Source organism: Strigops habroptila, chromosome 11 (assembly GCF_004027225.2).
Source record: "Strigops habroptila isolate Jane chromosome 11, bStrHab1.2.pri, whole genome shotgun sequence".
In the NCBI taxonomy this organism is placed as follows: domain Eukaryota; kingdom Metazoa; phylum Chordata; class Aves; order Psittaciformes; family Psittacidae; genus Strigops; species Strigops habroptila.
Window position 1 is genome coordinate 24,720,040 of NC_046360.1, and position 19,424 is coordinate 24,739,463.

General features: G+C 36.2%; 1 protein-coding gene across 4 annotated transcripts in view; it reads left to right on the plus strand.

Annotated features, from left to right (window-relative positions):
* Positions 1-10,183, plus strand: part of CACNA2D3 (calcium voltage-gated channel auxiliary subunit alpha2delta 3) — a 546,863-nt gene extending 536,680 nt beyond the window's left edge. For all 4 annotated transcript variants that reach the window (XM_030502305.1, XM_030502302.1, XM_030502304.1 and 1 more), the window contains 3 exons: positions 7,896-8,008; positions 8,809-8,891; positions 9,763-10,183. In XM_030502305.1, the coding sequence (XP_030358165.1) occupies positions 7,896-8,008; positions 8,809-8,891; positions 9,763-9,861 (295 nt within the window). In that variant the 3' untranslated portion in view covers positions 9,862-10,183. The remainder of the gene's footprint in view (positions 1-7,895; positions 8,009-8,808; positions 8,892-9,762) is intronic.
* Positions 10,184-19,424: the final 9,241 nt, after the last annotated feature.

Below are 19,424 nucleotides of genomic sequence, written 5' to 3' on the forward strand. Positions count from 1 at the left end.
CTTGTATCTGAGCATCAGTTATTTGAGAAAGCATCCCCTGATTGATAATGAAAGGGGAATGGCACTTCTAGAGTTTCCTATCTGAAACAAAGTGGTTACCAACCATGCCACAGCTCTCCGGAGTTGCCAGTCTTTGGCAGACACAAGAATGGTGAGGGTGATATTGTTCATTTAAATCCTTGATTCTGAACTTTGTTTTGAGTAGGTATGCTTATACTGACACCAAACTGTGCTGCAGTCAGTCAGGCTGTATGTGGTAGCAATATTTTACTGGCATGGGGTCAGGTTACAGGCCTGAGGCTGAGAGTTTATCTGTCTCTTTTTAGATGAGAGAACCACTAGCTGCTTTTTTCATGTACTTCAACTGCTCCAGTTCTCAGAAATGTTGTTATTGGCATATATGTTATTTTTATAAATTGTATTGAAGATATTCCATTCTCTATCATTATTTGGGGGGGGGGGGGGGGGAAGAGACGTGAAGGGCAAAATACAACAAAAATCAACCAACAAAAATCCCCAAGTAGCCCAACTTGACTGTGATATAAACATTTCATTCATTCATTTAAAAAATGTGATAAGTGAGAGAAATGTCAGTTGGAAATGTAGCCAGCAGCCTGGAAAGCACATGATAGGAGTTGAGAAACAGCACAGCGGATATCTACACTTCAGTTGAATGCTTGAAGTTTGTTCCAGACCATTGGGGTTGAACATTTGCAACCAACAGTTATGTGAGTAACACATATTTGAGTGCAGAGTGCACAATATTTTCCATTTACTCTACCCTGGTACTGGAATGTTTTTTCTTTCTCTAAAAAATAGGAAAGATTGAGTTTGACAGATATGAAATGTAATCCCAAAATAACAATTAATCTTAATCCAAAATACTCAAACTTCATTAATGCAGGTTGGCACTCAGAAAAATACACTGAAAGGCACAGAGGGAAAGCGCTGAGTTTACAGAGATGCTCAAGCATTGAAGCACCCAGTGGGGGCTACCTGAGTTGAGTACCGTGGAAATTCAGAGTACTTTTTCACATTTTTCTGTATGTGTTTAGGTTGCCAATTTGAAAATACTGCCCTCGGTTTATTTCTTTTCAAACTACTCACAGTGAAATTCTTCCATGTTTTTTGTGTGGAAGCAAAGCATGCTTTGCTCATCTGCATGAGCAAAACAACTAACTGGTAACTAAAATATCTTTTCAGTTTCCTCCTAAAAATGATTGATATGATTATGTATGTGCAGGAGTGACATATGCTAACACAACGAGACATTTTTCTAGTCATAATTTGAATGTAAGTCCCACAGTCATTACTGTAGCATCAAACAATAGTATTAAGTGTTCCTATGGTCATTACAGAAACAAATGAAGAATTCACATATGGATTTTTTTTTTTTCTTCTTGAATCAGGCTGTTAAAACTCCTGAACATGAAATTAAAAATTAAAATGTATAGTTTGTAAAATGCACCATATAGATCAATAATTCTTATGAACAAGGGTGTTCTGCACAATAATGCAGTATTTCTGTGAGAAAACAAGAATTAATTTTTATCTAGAATCACGTAGCACTGTTTTTAAATAAGTTGAACTGCTTTTAATGTTGATGCTGTGCTCAAATCACCATCAAATTACAAAGAAATATCTTCCATTCTGCAGGATAATGGGAATATATTTTTACTATAATTTTTTGTTCCTCACATGTAGTCTTATCCTGTAACAATCTTCAGAATTCCATGCCACTTGTCATTCATTTTGGTCCTTCAAACTCTTTGCAACCTTTGCGACTATTTGAAAAAAGAAGGGGAAAATGTATCTGAAAATCAGAGATTTCTGAATGCCATTAGGAAGTGATTACCATTCTTTGTTGTTGAAGCAAGTTGTGTAGCAGTGTTACCGGCCACCAGCTAATGGCAGTGTTGCTGTAAACCAGGAAAAGGAAAATATTTCCATGCAATTGGCCAAGAAATGATGGTATTTGGGATCCTCAGTCTGATCTATAAGTGGCTGTTTATAAGTAGGGAAAACTTAAGTCTGTTCAGTTTATATCCTGTCCAAAACTTAACATCAGAGGACAAGGAAATGGATTCTCTCTCCTGCATTGAAATACAGAGACTAAGCTTCTTAACAGTAATATCAATTTCCTTTAATAGCAGATGTTATAGTCAAATAGCTGAGAGTAAACAATTTAAAGGTTAAGTTTGCTTAGCTGGATAAGACACTTCTCTTGCATGTTTGAAATTGAATTAACTTAGCTTTGCCTCTTATGGATCCAGCTATGTTAGCAAAGGAAAGTTGAAGCCAGCAGCATTTCGAAGACAAGATATTAAGCCTACCACATGCAGATTTTGCACATTATGACTCAGGTAGTTGTTGTGAAGCAATGACCTGCATTAAGGAAGGAAGTGATTTACAGAAGTGTGTGATCTTCTAGTTGTCCAGTAAACCAGTCTTCTTACTTTAGGAGATATAGCAGCCTCATGACTATAGCAGCCAGGAATTAAAAAGGGTCTGGCTCTGCCTTGCTACTGCTATGCCTGTTTTAGTCAATGTGGGAGATGCTCCAAAATCCCTAAGGTGGCAGACTGCAGAGGCCCCACAACAAAGCCACCTGCTGCAGCAACTAATAACCTTCTTCCCTCTGTCCCTTTCCCACAGGGCACTGACTCTGCTTGTCCTATCACCCCTGCCCTTTCCTCCCATGTTGGAACATCTCCCTGCTTTTCAGGGAGGTTTATCCCCCTCCCAGTTCCCTTACTGATACTTTACTACCCCAGAGGTTCAGAGGCTGGAAGGTGAAAGGAATAGAAATAAGCACACAGTGTGGAAGGAGGGCAATATAGCAAGGGTAGTATCAGCTCAGTTCTTATCCCTCTACTGCCCTGAATACATCTTCTAATTACTACTCCTCACAGGAGAAAGTAATTCTTATAATCAGGAAAATAACTGATATTTTTTAAATTAGGTTGGTTTTTTGGTTGCCTTTTTTTGGGTTTTGGTTGGGTTTTTTTGTTTGGGTTTTGTTTAAGCATAGTCTGTGGAATAAATTACTATGATAACAAAATAATATATAATTGCATTAAAACTTTTATACATACAAGCAAAAGGAAGAGATTCAAATTGGAAAAAGAAAGTTTGGATGTAGTGTGCTGGCTCTTTTAGAACAGGTGTTGCAGTCTGCACAGAGCTTTAGGCATCACATTTCACTGGGTTCAGGATGCATTTCTCTGCAGCATAACTGTTCAGCCATTAAAAAGTGAGAAAGACCCTCCTGCAGAGGATAATTCAGATCACCAAAGCCAAGCTCCTGCTCTGAATTATCCTTGACTAGTCTGTGTCTCTGCATGTACTCTGTTAAGAGTTGGAGATGGTTACCCTTCTAATGGAGGAACCTGAGTTACATGCAAAAAGGGTGTATCTGCCCTCCAAGAATTGTATTACAGTCCTATTGTGATGCTTTCCAAATTGTAGATTATCTTAAGAAATTAGAAGGAACTGGTTCTCTGTGGGAAGAGTAATTTAGCCACGTTAAAAGTGAGCTTTCTTATCATGCTTTCATAAGCACGACTTCAGCAAATATAATTATGAATGCAGCAGTACTTGAATTCCAAGTCATTTCTTTGGTTTCATTCCACAATGAAAAATTAGTTTTCAATGAACAGATTAATAAATACTTGCATTTTTGAGCAAGTACTTACTATTCATAAAACATGAAGCTGGTTTGTTTTGGTTTTTCCCCCCCCAGATCAAATTGTAGGATATCTGTGCGGATGTTTTTATATGAGCCAATACAGAAATAGGTTAGAAAGAAACAGATAAAGCGTGTGCAATATGAGATAAGTGCTGTGTGATGCTCTGACTCAAAATACAGAATTTCTTGCAGATTTACTCTCTGTTCTTGTTCTTAATTCATTAACAAAATAGTTTGGCATGACTAGATTTTCTTCCTCCTCCTCTCTTTATGCTTTTCAAGTATTAAATTTCTTTCTTCCTCACCTTCCCCGCAAATTGAAGAAGTAGTTTGTGCTCAGGTCTGTTTTAAGCCTCTGAACTTGCACATCAAATAAACCAAACTAGTTCCTCAGTAGATGAAAGATGGAGGAGAAATCATGAATAAGGTTCTTATTGACTCAATGGCTTCAACATAACAGGAGCCCCAACATTTATTCCATTTTATATATGGAGACATGTGCAAGGCTTTTTCTGAGCTGTGACTATCAAATGATGATGACGATACTGGTGTAAAGGAAAAAGGTTCAAATCAGAAGATTTACATTACTTAACATAAAAGAACTTTACCCTTTAAACATGAAACATTTTGTGTAAGTATTAAACATAGGCTATTAAGCATAGACTTTCTTTAGCTTCTTAAACTAGCAATAAAGGCCAATAAAACCCCTTACTCTGACCTTGAGAGCTGGCGCCCATATTGCTAGTGGCACAAATGACAGCCTAAGCCAGCAGGTGTTCAGAAATGCTTGTTGTAAAATCAACTTTAGAGACTCACAGTGGAGCTCACTTAAAAAACAAGGCCATTTTCTTTACTTTGTCAGCAACTTACTTTATTTCCCAGTGCAGTCTTGGAAGCTGTTTTGCCAGAGGTTTTTCTCCTTGCAACTGAATCGTGCCTTACGCTATGAAATCTTTTGGTGAAATATTTCAGTATTTGAAAGACTTTGTTCTGACTATGTTTATCCACTTTTTGTTTTCTGTGAATGTTCAGTTCCTGAGACTTACTGGCATGCACATTCACTCAAAATGAATTTAAGAGATGCATGTGCATGTCACCATGGAAACTGAAAGCTGAACCCAAACAGCGGACCTGCTGCTGGGATGATTGTGTGCTTTATCCAGCTTGGGCATGGAAGCAGTGCCATGTGAATTATCTGAACAGACACAGAATAACTGCAGTGGTTATGACTGGCAGAAACTTCTTTGTCATTGATTTAGTGAGGGTAAGACTACGTTGTGGCTGGGAAATGATCTTAAATTACAGCAGCCTAAAGAAGTATAATTTGCTTGTGCACATTCTATTAATAGAAAAGAAAACTTAGATGGACACAAATAATTTTCTTGCCCCTAGTTATTTGCTCAACTTAATCTCTGTCTTCACTTCTTGATATGCTAATCCTTTGCCTGTGACCTTACAAGTCAATGACTGGTGAGGATGTGCACTTGGCTTTACAACTTCATTTCAAGATTATACCTGAGAATTGTGAAAGGAAAAACACCCACTGCTTGTGGAAGATAACTTTTTTTTTTTTTTAAATTTACCCCTAGTATGGTGGATGAGAAGGTAGTCATTCTGCTTTGCAAGATATTAGTTAAGATATTATGCACTGTGGAAAAAAATTCTGCAGTTAGCCAAATGTTTCATCTTTGACTGCTCTTTAGATGACAGTCACGTGCTCTGTGAGAGTCACCATAAGGTTAGATACTTCGCAGGCATCTGTAGTAGATAAAGAGACTGTAGATCTTTAAGAGTATTCACTGTTTGGTAAACTGAACCAGTGTAAGTACTTGATATCTATCGTATAAGTCCTAAAGTAGAAAATTTTTCTTTGACTTAATATATTGCTCTTTGCAGTTCCTTTAATTCATAGTTTCCATCAATACATGCGTATACTGCATTCCCCAAATTATCAGGTCTAGCAAAATTTTCTGTATCACTTAACTCCTACAAACTTTTGTAGTTTTTGATATTTTTGTCAGAGAAGCCACATAGTAATTTTTTCAGTATCATAGGTCTGTAGTGGAAACTCTTCTGGGTTAAAGTGCTTTCTTTTTTCATTCCAGCTAAGTGAAATGATAGGAAAAGCTCCCAATTCTTTTCTATTCCACACACACCCCACCCCCTGTCTTTAGCAAAGCAATATCTTATATTGTACAGCCCTTATGGCACCCCGGAGAAGTGGGTGAGAGAAGCTACAAAATGGGAAATGTGCCCAGCTTTAATGAAATGGCACCTTTAAGCCTGCCTATATGGTACATGCTTTCTCCCAGGCTTCAGTATTCACCTGGGGGCCACAAAAAGGGGTTATCACAAAAGGACTTGGAGTCAGGCAAACTGTAGATACAACTGAAGAGTGATTACTCCCTTCCTATCAAAAATAGAAATTAATCATTTAGCATCCAGTTAATTGTTACAACACGTTATGGCCTTCATGTCCTTTTCTGAGCTAGTTTTAGAAATGCCATAAATATAAGTTTCAGACTGCACAAAATTCACATGGTGCCAATTTCTGGGAATTAATTTTTTTTTTTTTTTTTTTTTTAATCCTTGAGGGTTTGATTTATTCATAACTGTTTTGAGAAATTCATGCAGTACAATTTTGGTGTTATTGTCTCTTAAAGATTTTCCCTCCTTTCCTTTTATTGGCCCCATTTCTCCCACACACAAATCCACAAAGCCACAGATGCTCCGTTACAATGATGTCAGTCTTGCTACATGCTCCAGCTGTTTGGTAGGTACATTTATAAAGTTCAGCCTTTTACGTTATGCCATAAATGTATATTTCATGTATAAACATAAAGCTAACATATTGCAGATCACTCTAAGTGTAATTTTAATGGAGGTTCAGTAAGTTTAAAAAATACCGAATAGTGTTTAATCTTTCCGTTGGCAACATTTTCATAGTAAGTTTTCCAATTATTTTTTGTCTGAAGCTAGGTTTGAATGTTCCCTGCCCCCTTTGCTATTTCATCCTCTGTGATCTTTGGAGAAAGCAGGGAGTTATTTTAGTAAGACAATATGTATTTTAAATAAAGATGTCTGAGGAAAAATATGTTTCCACGTCTTTTTGGTGCTCAACCCCTCACTTAATGTTCTGTACATTTACCAGCATACCACACTGAAAAACACCTAATTCCTGGAATTGCGAGATTTCAATGCTATTCGATATGGCAGATAGTCTGTTGATACGACGTATAAATTCTGACAGATTGTTTTAACAATTTATCAAGAATTGGGTCTGAGCCTTAAAGCTTTTCTTTGTATTGTGTCCTGAATTTCAAAAGAAAAGCCAAGCAGTGCCTATTTGGCTCTGCCTCCTCCCCCTTTTCTCGTTGGTATGTGCTTAAGAGTTCAGCTCATTGTAACTATGTGGATCGTTGAATAGCGCCCACAGGATCCTTCACTGGTCTCCCCTGGGTGCTTTCCTTCTTACAAGCAGTGTCTTTATTTCTTGCTCTCCTTTTGATTTGCCTACTTTGTCTTAATTTGAATGTGGTGCTGGGTTATCTCCGTATTTGTACCATACAGTCATCATTATTCTAAAATAAATCTCCTCACTTAGGAAGATTTTGAGGCTTAATCTCTGTTTTGTTGGCTCAGTAATAAAATGACTCTCAAGAGGATGGATGAAAGCTGAGATCTTTCTCAGTAGTTCATGATGCTTCAATCAAGACCTAGAGAGAATAAAGGCCCTAATGTAATCATAGAGGCTAAAGTTTGGGACCATGAGTTATCACTATATGGCTGCAGAAGAACATTCGTTAACTTTGCAAATGGGTTTCATGTGCACTTAAAAAATTCCAGTTCATAAATACGTAGAGCAGAGATTCAGTTTTGAAATCTGAAAAAGAAAAATCTGATAAGCTCCTTGATAATTCACTTGTGTCCCGGTCTCGTGATTAAGATATCAGCAGTATCCATTCTTCTTCACCTGTGTACCTTTCAGCATCACGTACATCTCAAAGTGGACAACCATATTCTGTGAACTAAGGGAAGCATTGCCCAAGACCCTCTACTTTTACAAGGTGTGCTGATACAGTATGATGTATAAAGTCAATGATATTTGTGACTGTAATCCAGGTGTCGACAACTTAAAACCTAAGAAAACCTGTTGCTCAGAAATACAAATAATGTCACCATTATTTGATTTCTTTTTAATTTGCAGGTCTTTTGTTATCCAGCAAATCCCAAGCAGCAATCTCTTCATGGTGGTAGTAGATAATGAATGCTTCTGTGATTCTGTTCCACCAATTACCATGGCACCTATAGAAATAAGGTATATCCTTTTATTTGCAAAGTTGTCAGAGATTCAAGATGCGAATATTGAAAAATTTCTTATTATGTAAAACTTGCATTACATGACTTAATAACGCATCATTAGCCACTATAAAGTGGTGGACTGTTTAAAATTAAGCTAGCTGAGAATACATTCTTACTTATTTTCAAGGAGAATTCACTTTTTCCGTTTTTTTTTTTGAACAGCCAGTACAAATTAAGCAAACATACTTATGTGCATCTTTAAGCATCATAAGGTCATGGTCATCTTTAGATAGCTGAACAAATTATAAAATAGCCCTAAGTATGTAATTTCCTTATAAGAATGTGGAGCTCATGATATTGGAACTTCTAAAATTCTTTACAATCTAGATTTTTTTTAATTTTAGGGTTGAATTGGAGTACTGAAAGTATTTCAGTAACCTGCTTTCAAAAAATATAGATATGTAGCAAATCTATCACTTGAGTTTTAGTTGCCCTACTTTTTTATTTTGTGCTGTTCTGTAGTTCAGGATTTGTTTTTTCATATAAGTTGGAATTTATCAAAAGTAGCTTGCAGTGTGCTTTTATTTTAGACTACTTATGGAAAGACAGGTTACCAAGGTAAGTACAAATAATACTGTCTAAACTATGAATCACTGAGGAGAAAGCACTAGAATTATCTTTTTCTTGTGTTGGCCGCACATATAACTTTGGATTTTTGATGGAGGGAGGAAGTAGCTGGAAGATTTTCACTATATTCATTTCAAAATACTCACATGAAAATGCAATGCTCAAAACACCTCTCCTTAACTACCTTGTACATAATGAATCCCTTAAATGTGAACGCTTGAAATCTCAGAAGATAAGAAGGCGTCCAGAGTCCTGTCATGGATTTCATCCTGAAGTAAGTTCCTATCTGTTCTTTGTTTTGGACTCTGGTACATGTTTTATTTCGTTAAAAGAAAAGAAAAAAAAAAGAAAAAAAGAAAGGAAAGCTATCTTCTAAGATGAAACATCAGGAAATATTCTGAACACTCAGAACACAGTAGGAAAGGGAAGTGAGTGACTTTTTAAGTGCTGCGAATCATTTCAGTACTCCTGTAGACAATGTGTTGATTTGCTGCTTTTATAGACTATTTTGTATCGAGAATGTGGTAGAGTGTGAGCACAAACTGGCAGCCAGGAATATCTGAGAACTTTCTCTGGCTCAAGCATGGACCACAATATTCCTCATTAGAGATGGTTAGGAACTTTGTACCGTTAAAGATTTTTTCAGTAACTAGCTTCAGTATTTCAACTGTCATTATATTTACACATATTGCTTGGGAGAGATCTTTGCTGCTTTGTTCTGCATAGTAGCCTTATTTGTATAAGGGCAAGAGTATTTGGTAGGGACCAGGATGTGATTACAGTGACTTGTACAGCATATGTTCATAGACATCCATTTTGACTCTGGACTAACTTTATTTTATGTCTTTGATGGTGTCATGCAATGTAGATTGAGACCTAAAGTATGGCATGGAGGGGATATTACATGCCTGTTGACCATGCTCACTTTCAGTCTACAGTGTAAACTTGTTCAAATGAAAGTCTATACCTGTATTACTTCATGAGTGTATTTAGTTCATGGGTTTTGTTGTTTGAACCTGTGCTACACAGGCACAAGAGGATAGGAATTATCATGTGTATCATAATTGAGTGTATTTATTTCCCTCTCTCTCTTCTTTTTATTTTTTTTTTTTTTTTTTAATTTTTGTTGTTGTTGTTGTCTTTAGGAAAACGCGAGAGAATGTGGTGGTGTCTCAGGCCTTAGTGCTAAACCTCCTCTTGTTGCTCTTGTTCTTCCTCTGCTATTGATGATTTTCTCAAGGTGACATTGACTGATGTGTTCAATTGGCATGCTAATACATGGATAAACTGTGAACTGGGAAATGGTGCAACATAGAGGACATGAAATATAGTCAGAGCATCAGCATTTCATGATTTTAAACTGTTGGTGATATAAATTCTTAAAGATATGTTGAAAAGAGATTTATCTTTTTACTTTGCAAGTCATGCAGATGTGAATTTGGCATATGGTAGTCATGATTCATCAAAAAGGACTTGGTAGATAGAGGTGACCATTGCTTTGTCCCATTGAAAACAATTTAAAACTGTGTACTTTTTTCAATAAAGTATATTAAAATCACAGTTTCAGAGTGTATTTTAAGTCTGATAATGTATTTGTTCTATTAATTAATGATGGGAAGAGAATAAAATAAATGGAAGATGCTTTATTATGCTTTAAGCCTATTTCTGAAAAGATTAAGAAGAAAATGTGGAGTTATATTTTTAGAATAAAGTAGAAGAGCTTTTATTAACAAGTGCATGTATGAAGCTAAGCAGGTAATATGCTGTGCTGAATTATAGCGAAGGTTTGGTTTCTGTAAATAGCTATAAAACATCTCAGCCACATTTAGAAAGTGATCCAAAGCCTGATTAAAGCCTTTTGCCTAACTTGGGCAAGCTTTAGATCAAATAGGTTGATTTCGTTGCAGATGGCAAAATTAAATACATTTCATCTGTTACAATTTGTGGGAGGATATGTAAAATAACCTATATAAAAGGATGATACTGTTCTGTTAGTGTTCTGCCCTATAGACATCATGTCAGCTGGGAGAAGCTCATTAGTAGGAAATTCACAAGCAGAGAAAGTTTGACTTGCAACACATCTGCATCAGCAGAACTCGTGGTTTTCACTGAGAATTTGTTGAGGCTCACCTTCAGCAGGCAAAGATCAAGACCAGTATTTTTTTGTTCTAGGCCTTAGATTCGTGTTTGTAAGGGAGATGAGAAGATAAAATAAGATTTTTTAAGTCTTTTAAAACCCTATCCATAGAGGGATATTTATTCTACGTCTAGTATGATGAGTATATTCCTCTTGTAATTGGTAGCAATGTCCCTGTTGTGGATGTGTTTTACGAAGATCTTGATCTTTGAAGTATGTTAATCTCTCAGTTTATCTTTGCTGTTTTGTATGAAGTAGAATGCTATCAAGTGAATATCATGTACTTCTAACAATATCATACACTAGATGCAAAATAAAATACCACTATTCTAAATCTGGTGCTTGAAGATTGAAGTTTCCTGATCGGAAGTATGCTTTTAGCATTAGATAAATGCTAAGCAGATTTGCTATGTGTCTTAGGTGAGAATAGGGAGCTAAGTCAATGAGAGGGGCTTTGTTTTAAGGAATACTATCCAGCTAGTAAGAGGAAGAACTAGTAAAATAAAATTTCCACTTCAATGCTTCCGCAGGTTCAAATGCATGCTAGTACTTCCTCTGGTTCTGAAACCATACAGATCTTTGTCTGGACTCATAGTTTTCTTTTCCTCACCTTTTTTGGTTAGGAGTGTTTTCGTACAGACTTCTCTATCTGTCCTTTTTGGTCTCAAAATCACTCACTGTGAGAATAATTTTCCAGCTGACATGCAGTTGATCTGTTGTCTTAGCGACATGCTCTGTTTACTAAGCTAATTGGGAATTCAAGGCATTTTCTACGCTTGGAGCGACACAGATATCTTGCAGTTCTTTGCTTGGTTTTGCTCTAAGCACCATTCCTGCTTACCCTCTGCCATTCTTCCCAAAATTAATCTCAATACTTTATAAATAAAGTATTTTAGTTTCTGATTTTCCTTCTGATTTTCCAGAATCCACAACAGTATAGCCTTAGAATGCTTCTGTATGTCTGATGCTTGTTCTTTCTTAATGCAATTGAAATGGGAAATGTTTATAAACCAATATAGTTCAGGTGATTTTTCCTTTTATTAGAAGGTGAAAAGAAAAATCTTTCTCATTAGAGCCATTGAAAAGCTCTGCATACAAATGCCTATACTGTCTGATGAATAAATCATCATTGCTCTTACAAAGAAAAGAAATACATTAAAGGAGAAAATTTATTTCTACTGAACCAAGATGAAAGTGTCTAATAGTAATTCATTGTTAATTTTGGAAAGAGGTGGACAGTTTTGTAATTAGAAAGGAGCCAGGGAGTAACAAGAGAGATTAAAATATGACAGTCTAAATTAATATTGTGAAAGAGGTTAAAATATGGGTATGTAAATGAATATTGTTCAGAGAAATGTGACCGTTCATTTTCACGCATTAAGACAAAGTTATAAAGGCAGAATGTATTGGCGTACGCAAGCAAGTTACTATGTAAAACGGAATAATCCAAATAAGTTGCTGAGTGTAAAAACACTTATGAGTTGCATTTCTTTGCTAATGAAAATGTCTATTTAATTTTCTATGTATTTCCTTTAGAAGTTTCTGATGCAGTGTGAATTTAGGTACATAAAGCCAGTAGTTTAGGAGAAATGGAGATGTTGCTTTGCGTTCATATTTATGGATCTTTGCCTGTACAAGTTCTCTTATTCAGTTGAGTATATTCAGTCGCTGACATTCGTGTGGCTTTTTCTCAATTTCAAACATCAATCATGAATGCGTGAAATAGATGAACATCAACAGTATGCCAGTGATAAATGCTGTCAGATCTCTTTGAATTGATTTATTTGAACCAATTGGCTGCATCTACACTAGTAAAGTGAGGGTGTCTGGAAACATTTCTTGGCACTGAGGCCAACAAAGTGGCTTGTGTATACGCTAGTAAGATTTCTTGGTCTTCAAAATGGAGTAGCTGCAATACAAACAGCCTATGTCCAAACACAGAAACAATGATTATGAGTTTTATGGGACAGAGCTAGCTGACACAGGCTGAAAGCATGCCAAGGACTGTTCAAAAGTTTTACAGAAAAGCTGATCTCATTCTAATGCATTGTAATGTTCCTGACTGCTGTTAAGTTTACCAGTCTGTGTGCCATCATAAGATCTGTAACACTGAGAAGGAATTAAATTTCATAACCTCACTAGTGCTACTCTCTCAAATTCTGAAAATATCATGCAAGCTCTGATCCGAAGTCCAATGTAGTCAATAGCAAAACACTGATGTATACAAATGCATACATACAGCTGCATAGATGTAAATGATAAGTATTTTTAATAAACAGCGAATTCAGACACCATCTATATTTTTTATTTCCTTGAATCTGAGGTCGAGTCCAAGGAGAACCAGGACAACTGTACAATCTATTTCTACACAGCAAGAGGTTTTGCTGAAAGTTTCAGCTTCTGCAGGGCTTGGTTTTAGTTTTGTGGAGGCTTTTGTTTTGTTTTGGGTTTTTTTTCACTATCTTTGTTAATGGCATTAATTTTCAACTTATTAGCCCCAGTGCCACCTCTTCCTTTAATCTTAATACAGCAAAAGCTGTTTGGGGAAGCAGGACTGGCCATGGACACACCATTTTTAATGGCTTTGTGTGGGAAAACTGTCTGCCCATAACTGTCAGTGCTGCAAACAGTCCTTTCAAATCCTGTAAGCCAGAAAGCCTCAGGCAGGTTTGTGCAGCTGTGCTATCTCCTCTCATTGTTTTTGTGACACTGGGACTGCCTGATCCACTACATTTTGCTGCCAGGGCCAATGCTGCAATATATATGCTAGGTGAAACAGGTGGTTGCCTAAGGCAAGAAGATATTAAAAGCAGCAGTGATTATTTCATTGCCTAAATTGCTCCAAGAGACTGTTTCAGGTTTTTTCTGATCACAAGAGCCCCCAGAACAACGCACTGGTGCTTTGGGTTCAGAAGACAAGATAGAGGTTTGGGTCGGAAGGTTTGTGGCTGGAAGATGCCAGTTATTTCCATTTGTTTCGTGAGCCCTTTATGGCCTCCAAGGGCTTTTACATCTTGAGACTTTCCAACTTTACTGTAAAAAAGCATTTGCAATGGGAAAGTTTCTGCAGAATGGCACATCAGTATCTTTCAGCTGTAGAAAATATTAAGTTTATTTAATTTTCCTAGTTGATTATTCTTTTCCCTGAGCTGTCCAAGATACTTCCATTAGTATGATTTTTACTTCTTGTCCAAGTTCTTCCCCATGGTTAGGAAGGTTTCAAGTATGTATTTAGCTGACTTGCTATTTATCTGTTTTGCAACGATGTACTCTTTCTGACAGGTCCAGCTTCCATTTATCTACTGAGAGAGATACAGTTCCCATATACAGCATCTTCAGAAGATCTCACTGGAATTTATCACAATCCAGTCTGAAGGCAATTTTCTTCTGTCTCGTCTTTAGCCTTCGGCCATTAGGGTCAGATCATATTTCTTCCAATGTAATAATATTCTAGCTATAGTTCCTTGGGAGAATTTACCTCATTTTTAAGAGTCAGTCCCATGTTTCTTCCCAAAAATACTTTTGGACGTGGATGATATAAGTTGGATATACCAAGTCATAGGGTATTCTTGTGATGCTCTGAGTGGAAGGAAATGCTTCCAACTCTTTCAGTCTTTTTTTTCCTTCTTCTTCCTATAGTAACTTTGGTCAACGAAGCCAATGTTATTGTGTTTTCTGCAATTCCACTAGAAAATATTTTAAAAGTCCACAGTTCTGCCTACCAGATGCTTTGAAGAATTTCAAAGGACATTGCTAATGTAGGAAAAACCCATTGACTTTCATTGTATAAGAGTTAGAACAAGAGGCGCTTTTGTGTTATTGTTGAGTTAGATGCAGGTTAAACATAGTAAAAAAAGCTATGCTACCCTTCAGTAACTAGTATTAACAAAATGTATGCAATACATTTTAAAACAAAAACTATACCTTACATAACATTTTTTAAATGCCGGATGGCTGCTTAATGATCAGTTTTCAGAACACGAAACTTTGCTTGCAGAGTTAGGTCTCATTCAAACTGCAATGAGTATAAATAAGGCATGCTCTTTCATTGTGAAAGCACTGCATTCCCGTATGCAGATATGTTAAATATCTAATTACTGAGGCTTCCTTTAGTTCTGTAATTTAAAAAGAAAAGCACTTGTTGTTAAACAGAAAAAAATAATTAAAGGGTTGTAATTAAATTTTTAAAATTATTTTCTCCTAAGTCTGAGGGTGGCCTTACTTAAAAGTAGCCAGTAGAGCTGTGAAATGGTCCAGCCAACCAAGAGATGAGATGCTGACACCTTAAGAAGACAATTTCCATTTCAACAGTTTTACAGATTTTATTGCTCATCAGTGTGGCAAAAATAACCAGGTAATTGTGTTTATGTCAAGCTACCCTGTAACACGTCACCAGGCATCAAATCTCATGTTTGTTCTCTGCTCTGCTGCTAACTGAGCAGCATACGGGGTGCCTTGCCTACACAGAGATTTGTAGGTAGGTAATTCACCCCAAATTGACAAAATAGTATCGAAAAAAATCAATACAGTATCAAGTGACACAAAAGCTACTGTATTCCCTGTGATATTTTCATTATTAACTGAAAGTCCTTTTTTATCTTTATGTTAAATGAAATTGAGTCTGAATTTTCAGTTTGTCATATTACAGTGCTTCAGAATCCAAGATGCTTTTTGAAGAGTTGAGCTCTAGTTCATTCAAGTAGTGCGGAGTTTGGTTATCTCACTTGAATTCTTTTATCAAAAGGTTATAAGGAGCTGACAGCTAGTAGGGCCTCTGTAAGATCAAACTCGAAAGCTGACTTTTTTGTTCCAGATGTGTTCTTGAACTGCACTTATATGGGTTTAAAGCAGCCTTGTAAGTGAAGGTTACACTTGACAATTCTGAGTCAAATTTGAACCTTAATACCAGAAGTTCAAGTGGCTAATGTTGGGTTTGTTTGACTATGTTAGGATTTAGTTTGCAGCTTTAACACACTGGGTATTTCACTTCCAGGAGAAAGGGAAGATCAGATTTCAGTTCATAGCAAGAAGTGTTTTGAATCAGCTATTTAAATGTCTTCGGAAGAGTGCTAAATGTTTAATAGAGAAAGCTAGTTGGGACTAGTTGGGATAGCTGAGCTAATCGGGAACGCTTTTGGCAGACATGCAAATGTGCAGATGGCTCCTGAGACACGAAATAAAGAATTGTTTTGTTTCATTTCTTTGTTAGCATTTTGGCACTAGTCAGTTGGGTTTAGCTGGAAAATGAAAGATTATTTTTCATTTGCCCATGTTGTTTGTGGGGAAAAACTAGATAGAATTCATTTGTAAGCAGCCAGCTGCATTCCTGGATCACTGTCTCTGAGACGTTAGTGTAATATGTGTAATAGTTAAGATAGAATTCCAAGTTCCTGTCAATATTTTATTATCCGTTATAGTTAATAAAGCTGTTTAGGTACATCTGTTTCATGTCTACAGATGTGAGTGAAATATTTAGGGAAAAATATAATCTACTTACATTGCTAGTTTCTAAGCATCAAAACCAAAATAGAGCCACAATTAATTTGTAATTTCATTATCTCTAACAGATACAAAAGAACAAGACACAAAACCTAGTGATAATGGAGACTTGTGATTTCCAATCATCAGGTCTTTGTAGGTTTCAGAAAGGCATTTTGTTTTAAAGCAGACATTTTTCCTGCTTTTTTTGATTCAGTCTTTCAAAGTCCAAACCCAGATAATTTCAAGAACTCCCAGGAAATCTATCCTCTGGAGAAATGGTGAAAAAAGAGTATTTTGACTTCAGCTTACAACCTGAAGTTAATGCGATACACTCAAATTCAAAAAAGTATGGACTCAATAAGAGATATCTAGTTAATATCCTTTAGGTCCACCAGTAATGATAAAAGCAGAGATCTCTGTAGGAAGATAAATATTCTGTGAGATATAGGAAGGTCAAGAATTGTTATTTTCCACTGATAAAACTTTCTTGGCAGAAAACCTCCTGATTTTATTTAAAAGCAAAAACTTTAAAAACTTGGGTTTATGAGAACTTAGAGAGGCATTGTTTAAGTCCATTTTTTTAACCATGAAATCCTTTTGACATATGGCAGTCATTATGTATGTGCATTTGTCTATCTTGAAAGATTTTTTTTCTAATAGAAGATACACATTTAACATATTTTTCAATAAACACTTGAGAACTTCTTAACAGTAAACAATGATCTTAAACTGCCTTGCCAAGCATGTAAATGGTCTACAACTCCTAATGCACCAAAGATTGTTGCATATTTTCAGCTCTGCATTTGGGACCTCTAGGCAATGCTGTTTCAGATTAGGACAAACCATGAATTTCTTAACTGTTTTACTTAATAGAAGAAGGCTTTATCCTTCTGATATTCATGGCAGAAAACCTGGAAATTTGTCCTGCCCATTCCTTTCCAAATACAGCAACCCTATCTTCATTAGTATCTGACATTTAAGATTAGTGGAGAATATACTAATGCAAAAAATATTAAATACTCTATGAGCAAAATAAACAGGAAAAAACCCTTTATGCTTTATACTGCTTTCCCTGCCCATTCAGCTTTTGCCTCAGTCTTAAACAAGAAGAAAAACCCCTTGTTAGATGGCAGGCATAGAAAAGAAATATTATGACCTTTTGAAAGCGAAGAATGACACATTTTTCTTTCTGTTGTAACACTCAATAGAAGTACCCATGCCATGTTCTTGGAAATATTCTTGCTTTCACATAAACCTACTGGTGAAACTACCTATTAACAAGTAGGGCATATAAGAGTCAGCTTGTTCAGGTGTTAGAGTGCTATCCAAGCATGAACGCAAGCCAGGACAGCAGAGACTCAAAGTTGAAGCAGTTGAAGACAAGGGAACAGAGGAGGGAACTTGGCTTGGAGTAAATTCTGAAAAATAGATAAACAAAAAGACAAGCTACCCACTGAGCTAGGTTTGGTCTTGTTTCAGCAGAGGCTTCTTCTTAAATTCTTTTCCCTTATTGTCCTGATTTTATAGTTTGGGAGATGTAAATGCAGAGACCTCAGGATGTGAATCCATTGAGATTTCACATTTCTATTTCAATCAGGAAGTGGAAGTAGTCTATCGCTTGACCTGACTGGGCTGTAAGTACTTTGCCCCAGAAATGCTATATTGATCAAATCAGGAATTAAAATTGAGGAGCCTAGTCATTCAGTCAGTTGTGCGGAAATGATGTGAAGATATGGCTGCAAAGAATTTTACCTGTTATTCATGTGCAGCCTATTAAACTACAGTGTCCTGAGACAAGGTCGGCTGGTCATTTAAATTGCCACTGAATAAGAAATCAAGCGAAAAATATCTGGTGCAAATGCTACTAGACTCTTATCAATTTTTTAATAGAAATAGCAGAGATATAAATGCAGGTATATTTCACATATCTTTAGTGAACTTTAGCTTGGAAGATATAAAGTCCTTTATGTGAAATATCTGTTACCTTAAGATCAATGCTATAAATATAGAAGCTGGTTTGAAAAACAGTTCTTAAAGTATGTTGTGTTTATCATGCTCATCAGAAGTTCAATTTTCTCTCAAAAAGGAGAAATTTTGAATGGTGCCTGTGAGACCTGAAACATAATATCCTAAAATATCTACTTTATAGAAGAAAAGAGTATTAAGTTATTCTTAAAGCCTTAATATAGCTATGTAACTGTGTAACATTGCAAAATACTCCCAACAAGCCTCTTGGCCCATTTGCTATTGAACTTCTAGAAACATGAATTTCTATTACCTGCACTGTCTTCTGGAAGAGGTTTGCATCTCATACAAATGAAAAAGCACATGCATATCAAACAGACAATGCTTTAACATATCAGTAGATCAGAGTTTGCGCTTTTTTTTTTTTCCTAATAGCCAAATAATCATTGAGGAAACACAATCATAGCATTCATGAAGAAGAAAAGAGAGAGCAAATGGATATAAAATTGACCTATCATTTTTTGTTCCAGTCTTTGGAGACTGCTGTACTCCACATCTGTTTCTTCTCCATAGGTTTATCATGGTGGATATTTTCTGCTACAGCTTATAGGGCTCTAGATCCTTTTAAATTCTTCCATTCTGTGTTTCTATTCCTACCTTTTTTTTTAACATGAGTTCTGAAAAAAAACCTAACCACCAAACCACCAAACCCTAGCATCAGATCAAAAAGATGAAAAGCTCAATTAATATTTTTTGAGTTTTACATATAGTCTGCTACTATTAGAACCAGAAAGATTGGTTTCAAAGTACTATTAGGGGATGTGTGTGTGTATATATATATGTATGTATAATTGTATATATCATAGTTCTGGAAAAAAAGTTATGTTGTAAAAAGCATTATTTCACTTATGCAGATACTGATAAGCAACATGTCATCCTAGAATGTCCTCACTTTCTGGTTCTGATTACACCCTCTTAACCTAGTCTATACCTATGCACTGGAGTGCAATAATTCATGGAATATTATGGGCCACGTATATTTCAAGCTGGCTTCTCAAGTGACAGCATAACTCTTTCACAATCTTCTGGTCCAGTCTTCAACAGAGAATGTAAATCCTTGTCTCCTTTCCCTCCCCAGTGAATTTGAAGAGTGAGGCAATGTTCCCTCTATCCATGCACTGCACAAAAAAGTTCCCTACATTTCTTTCTATCTGTCCTCCCTCA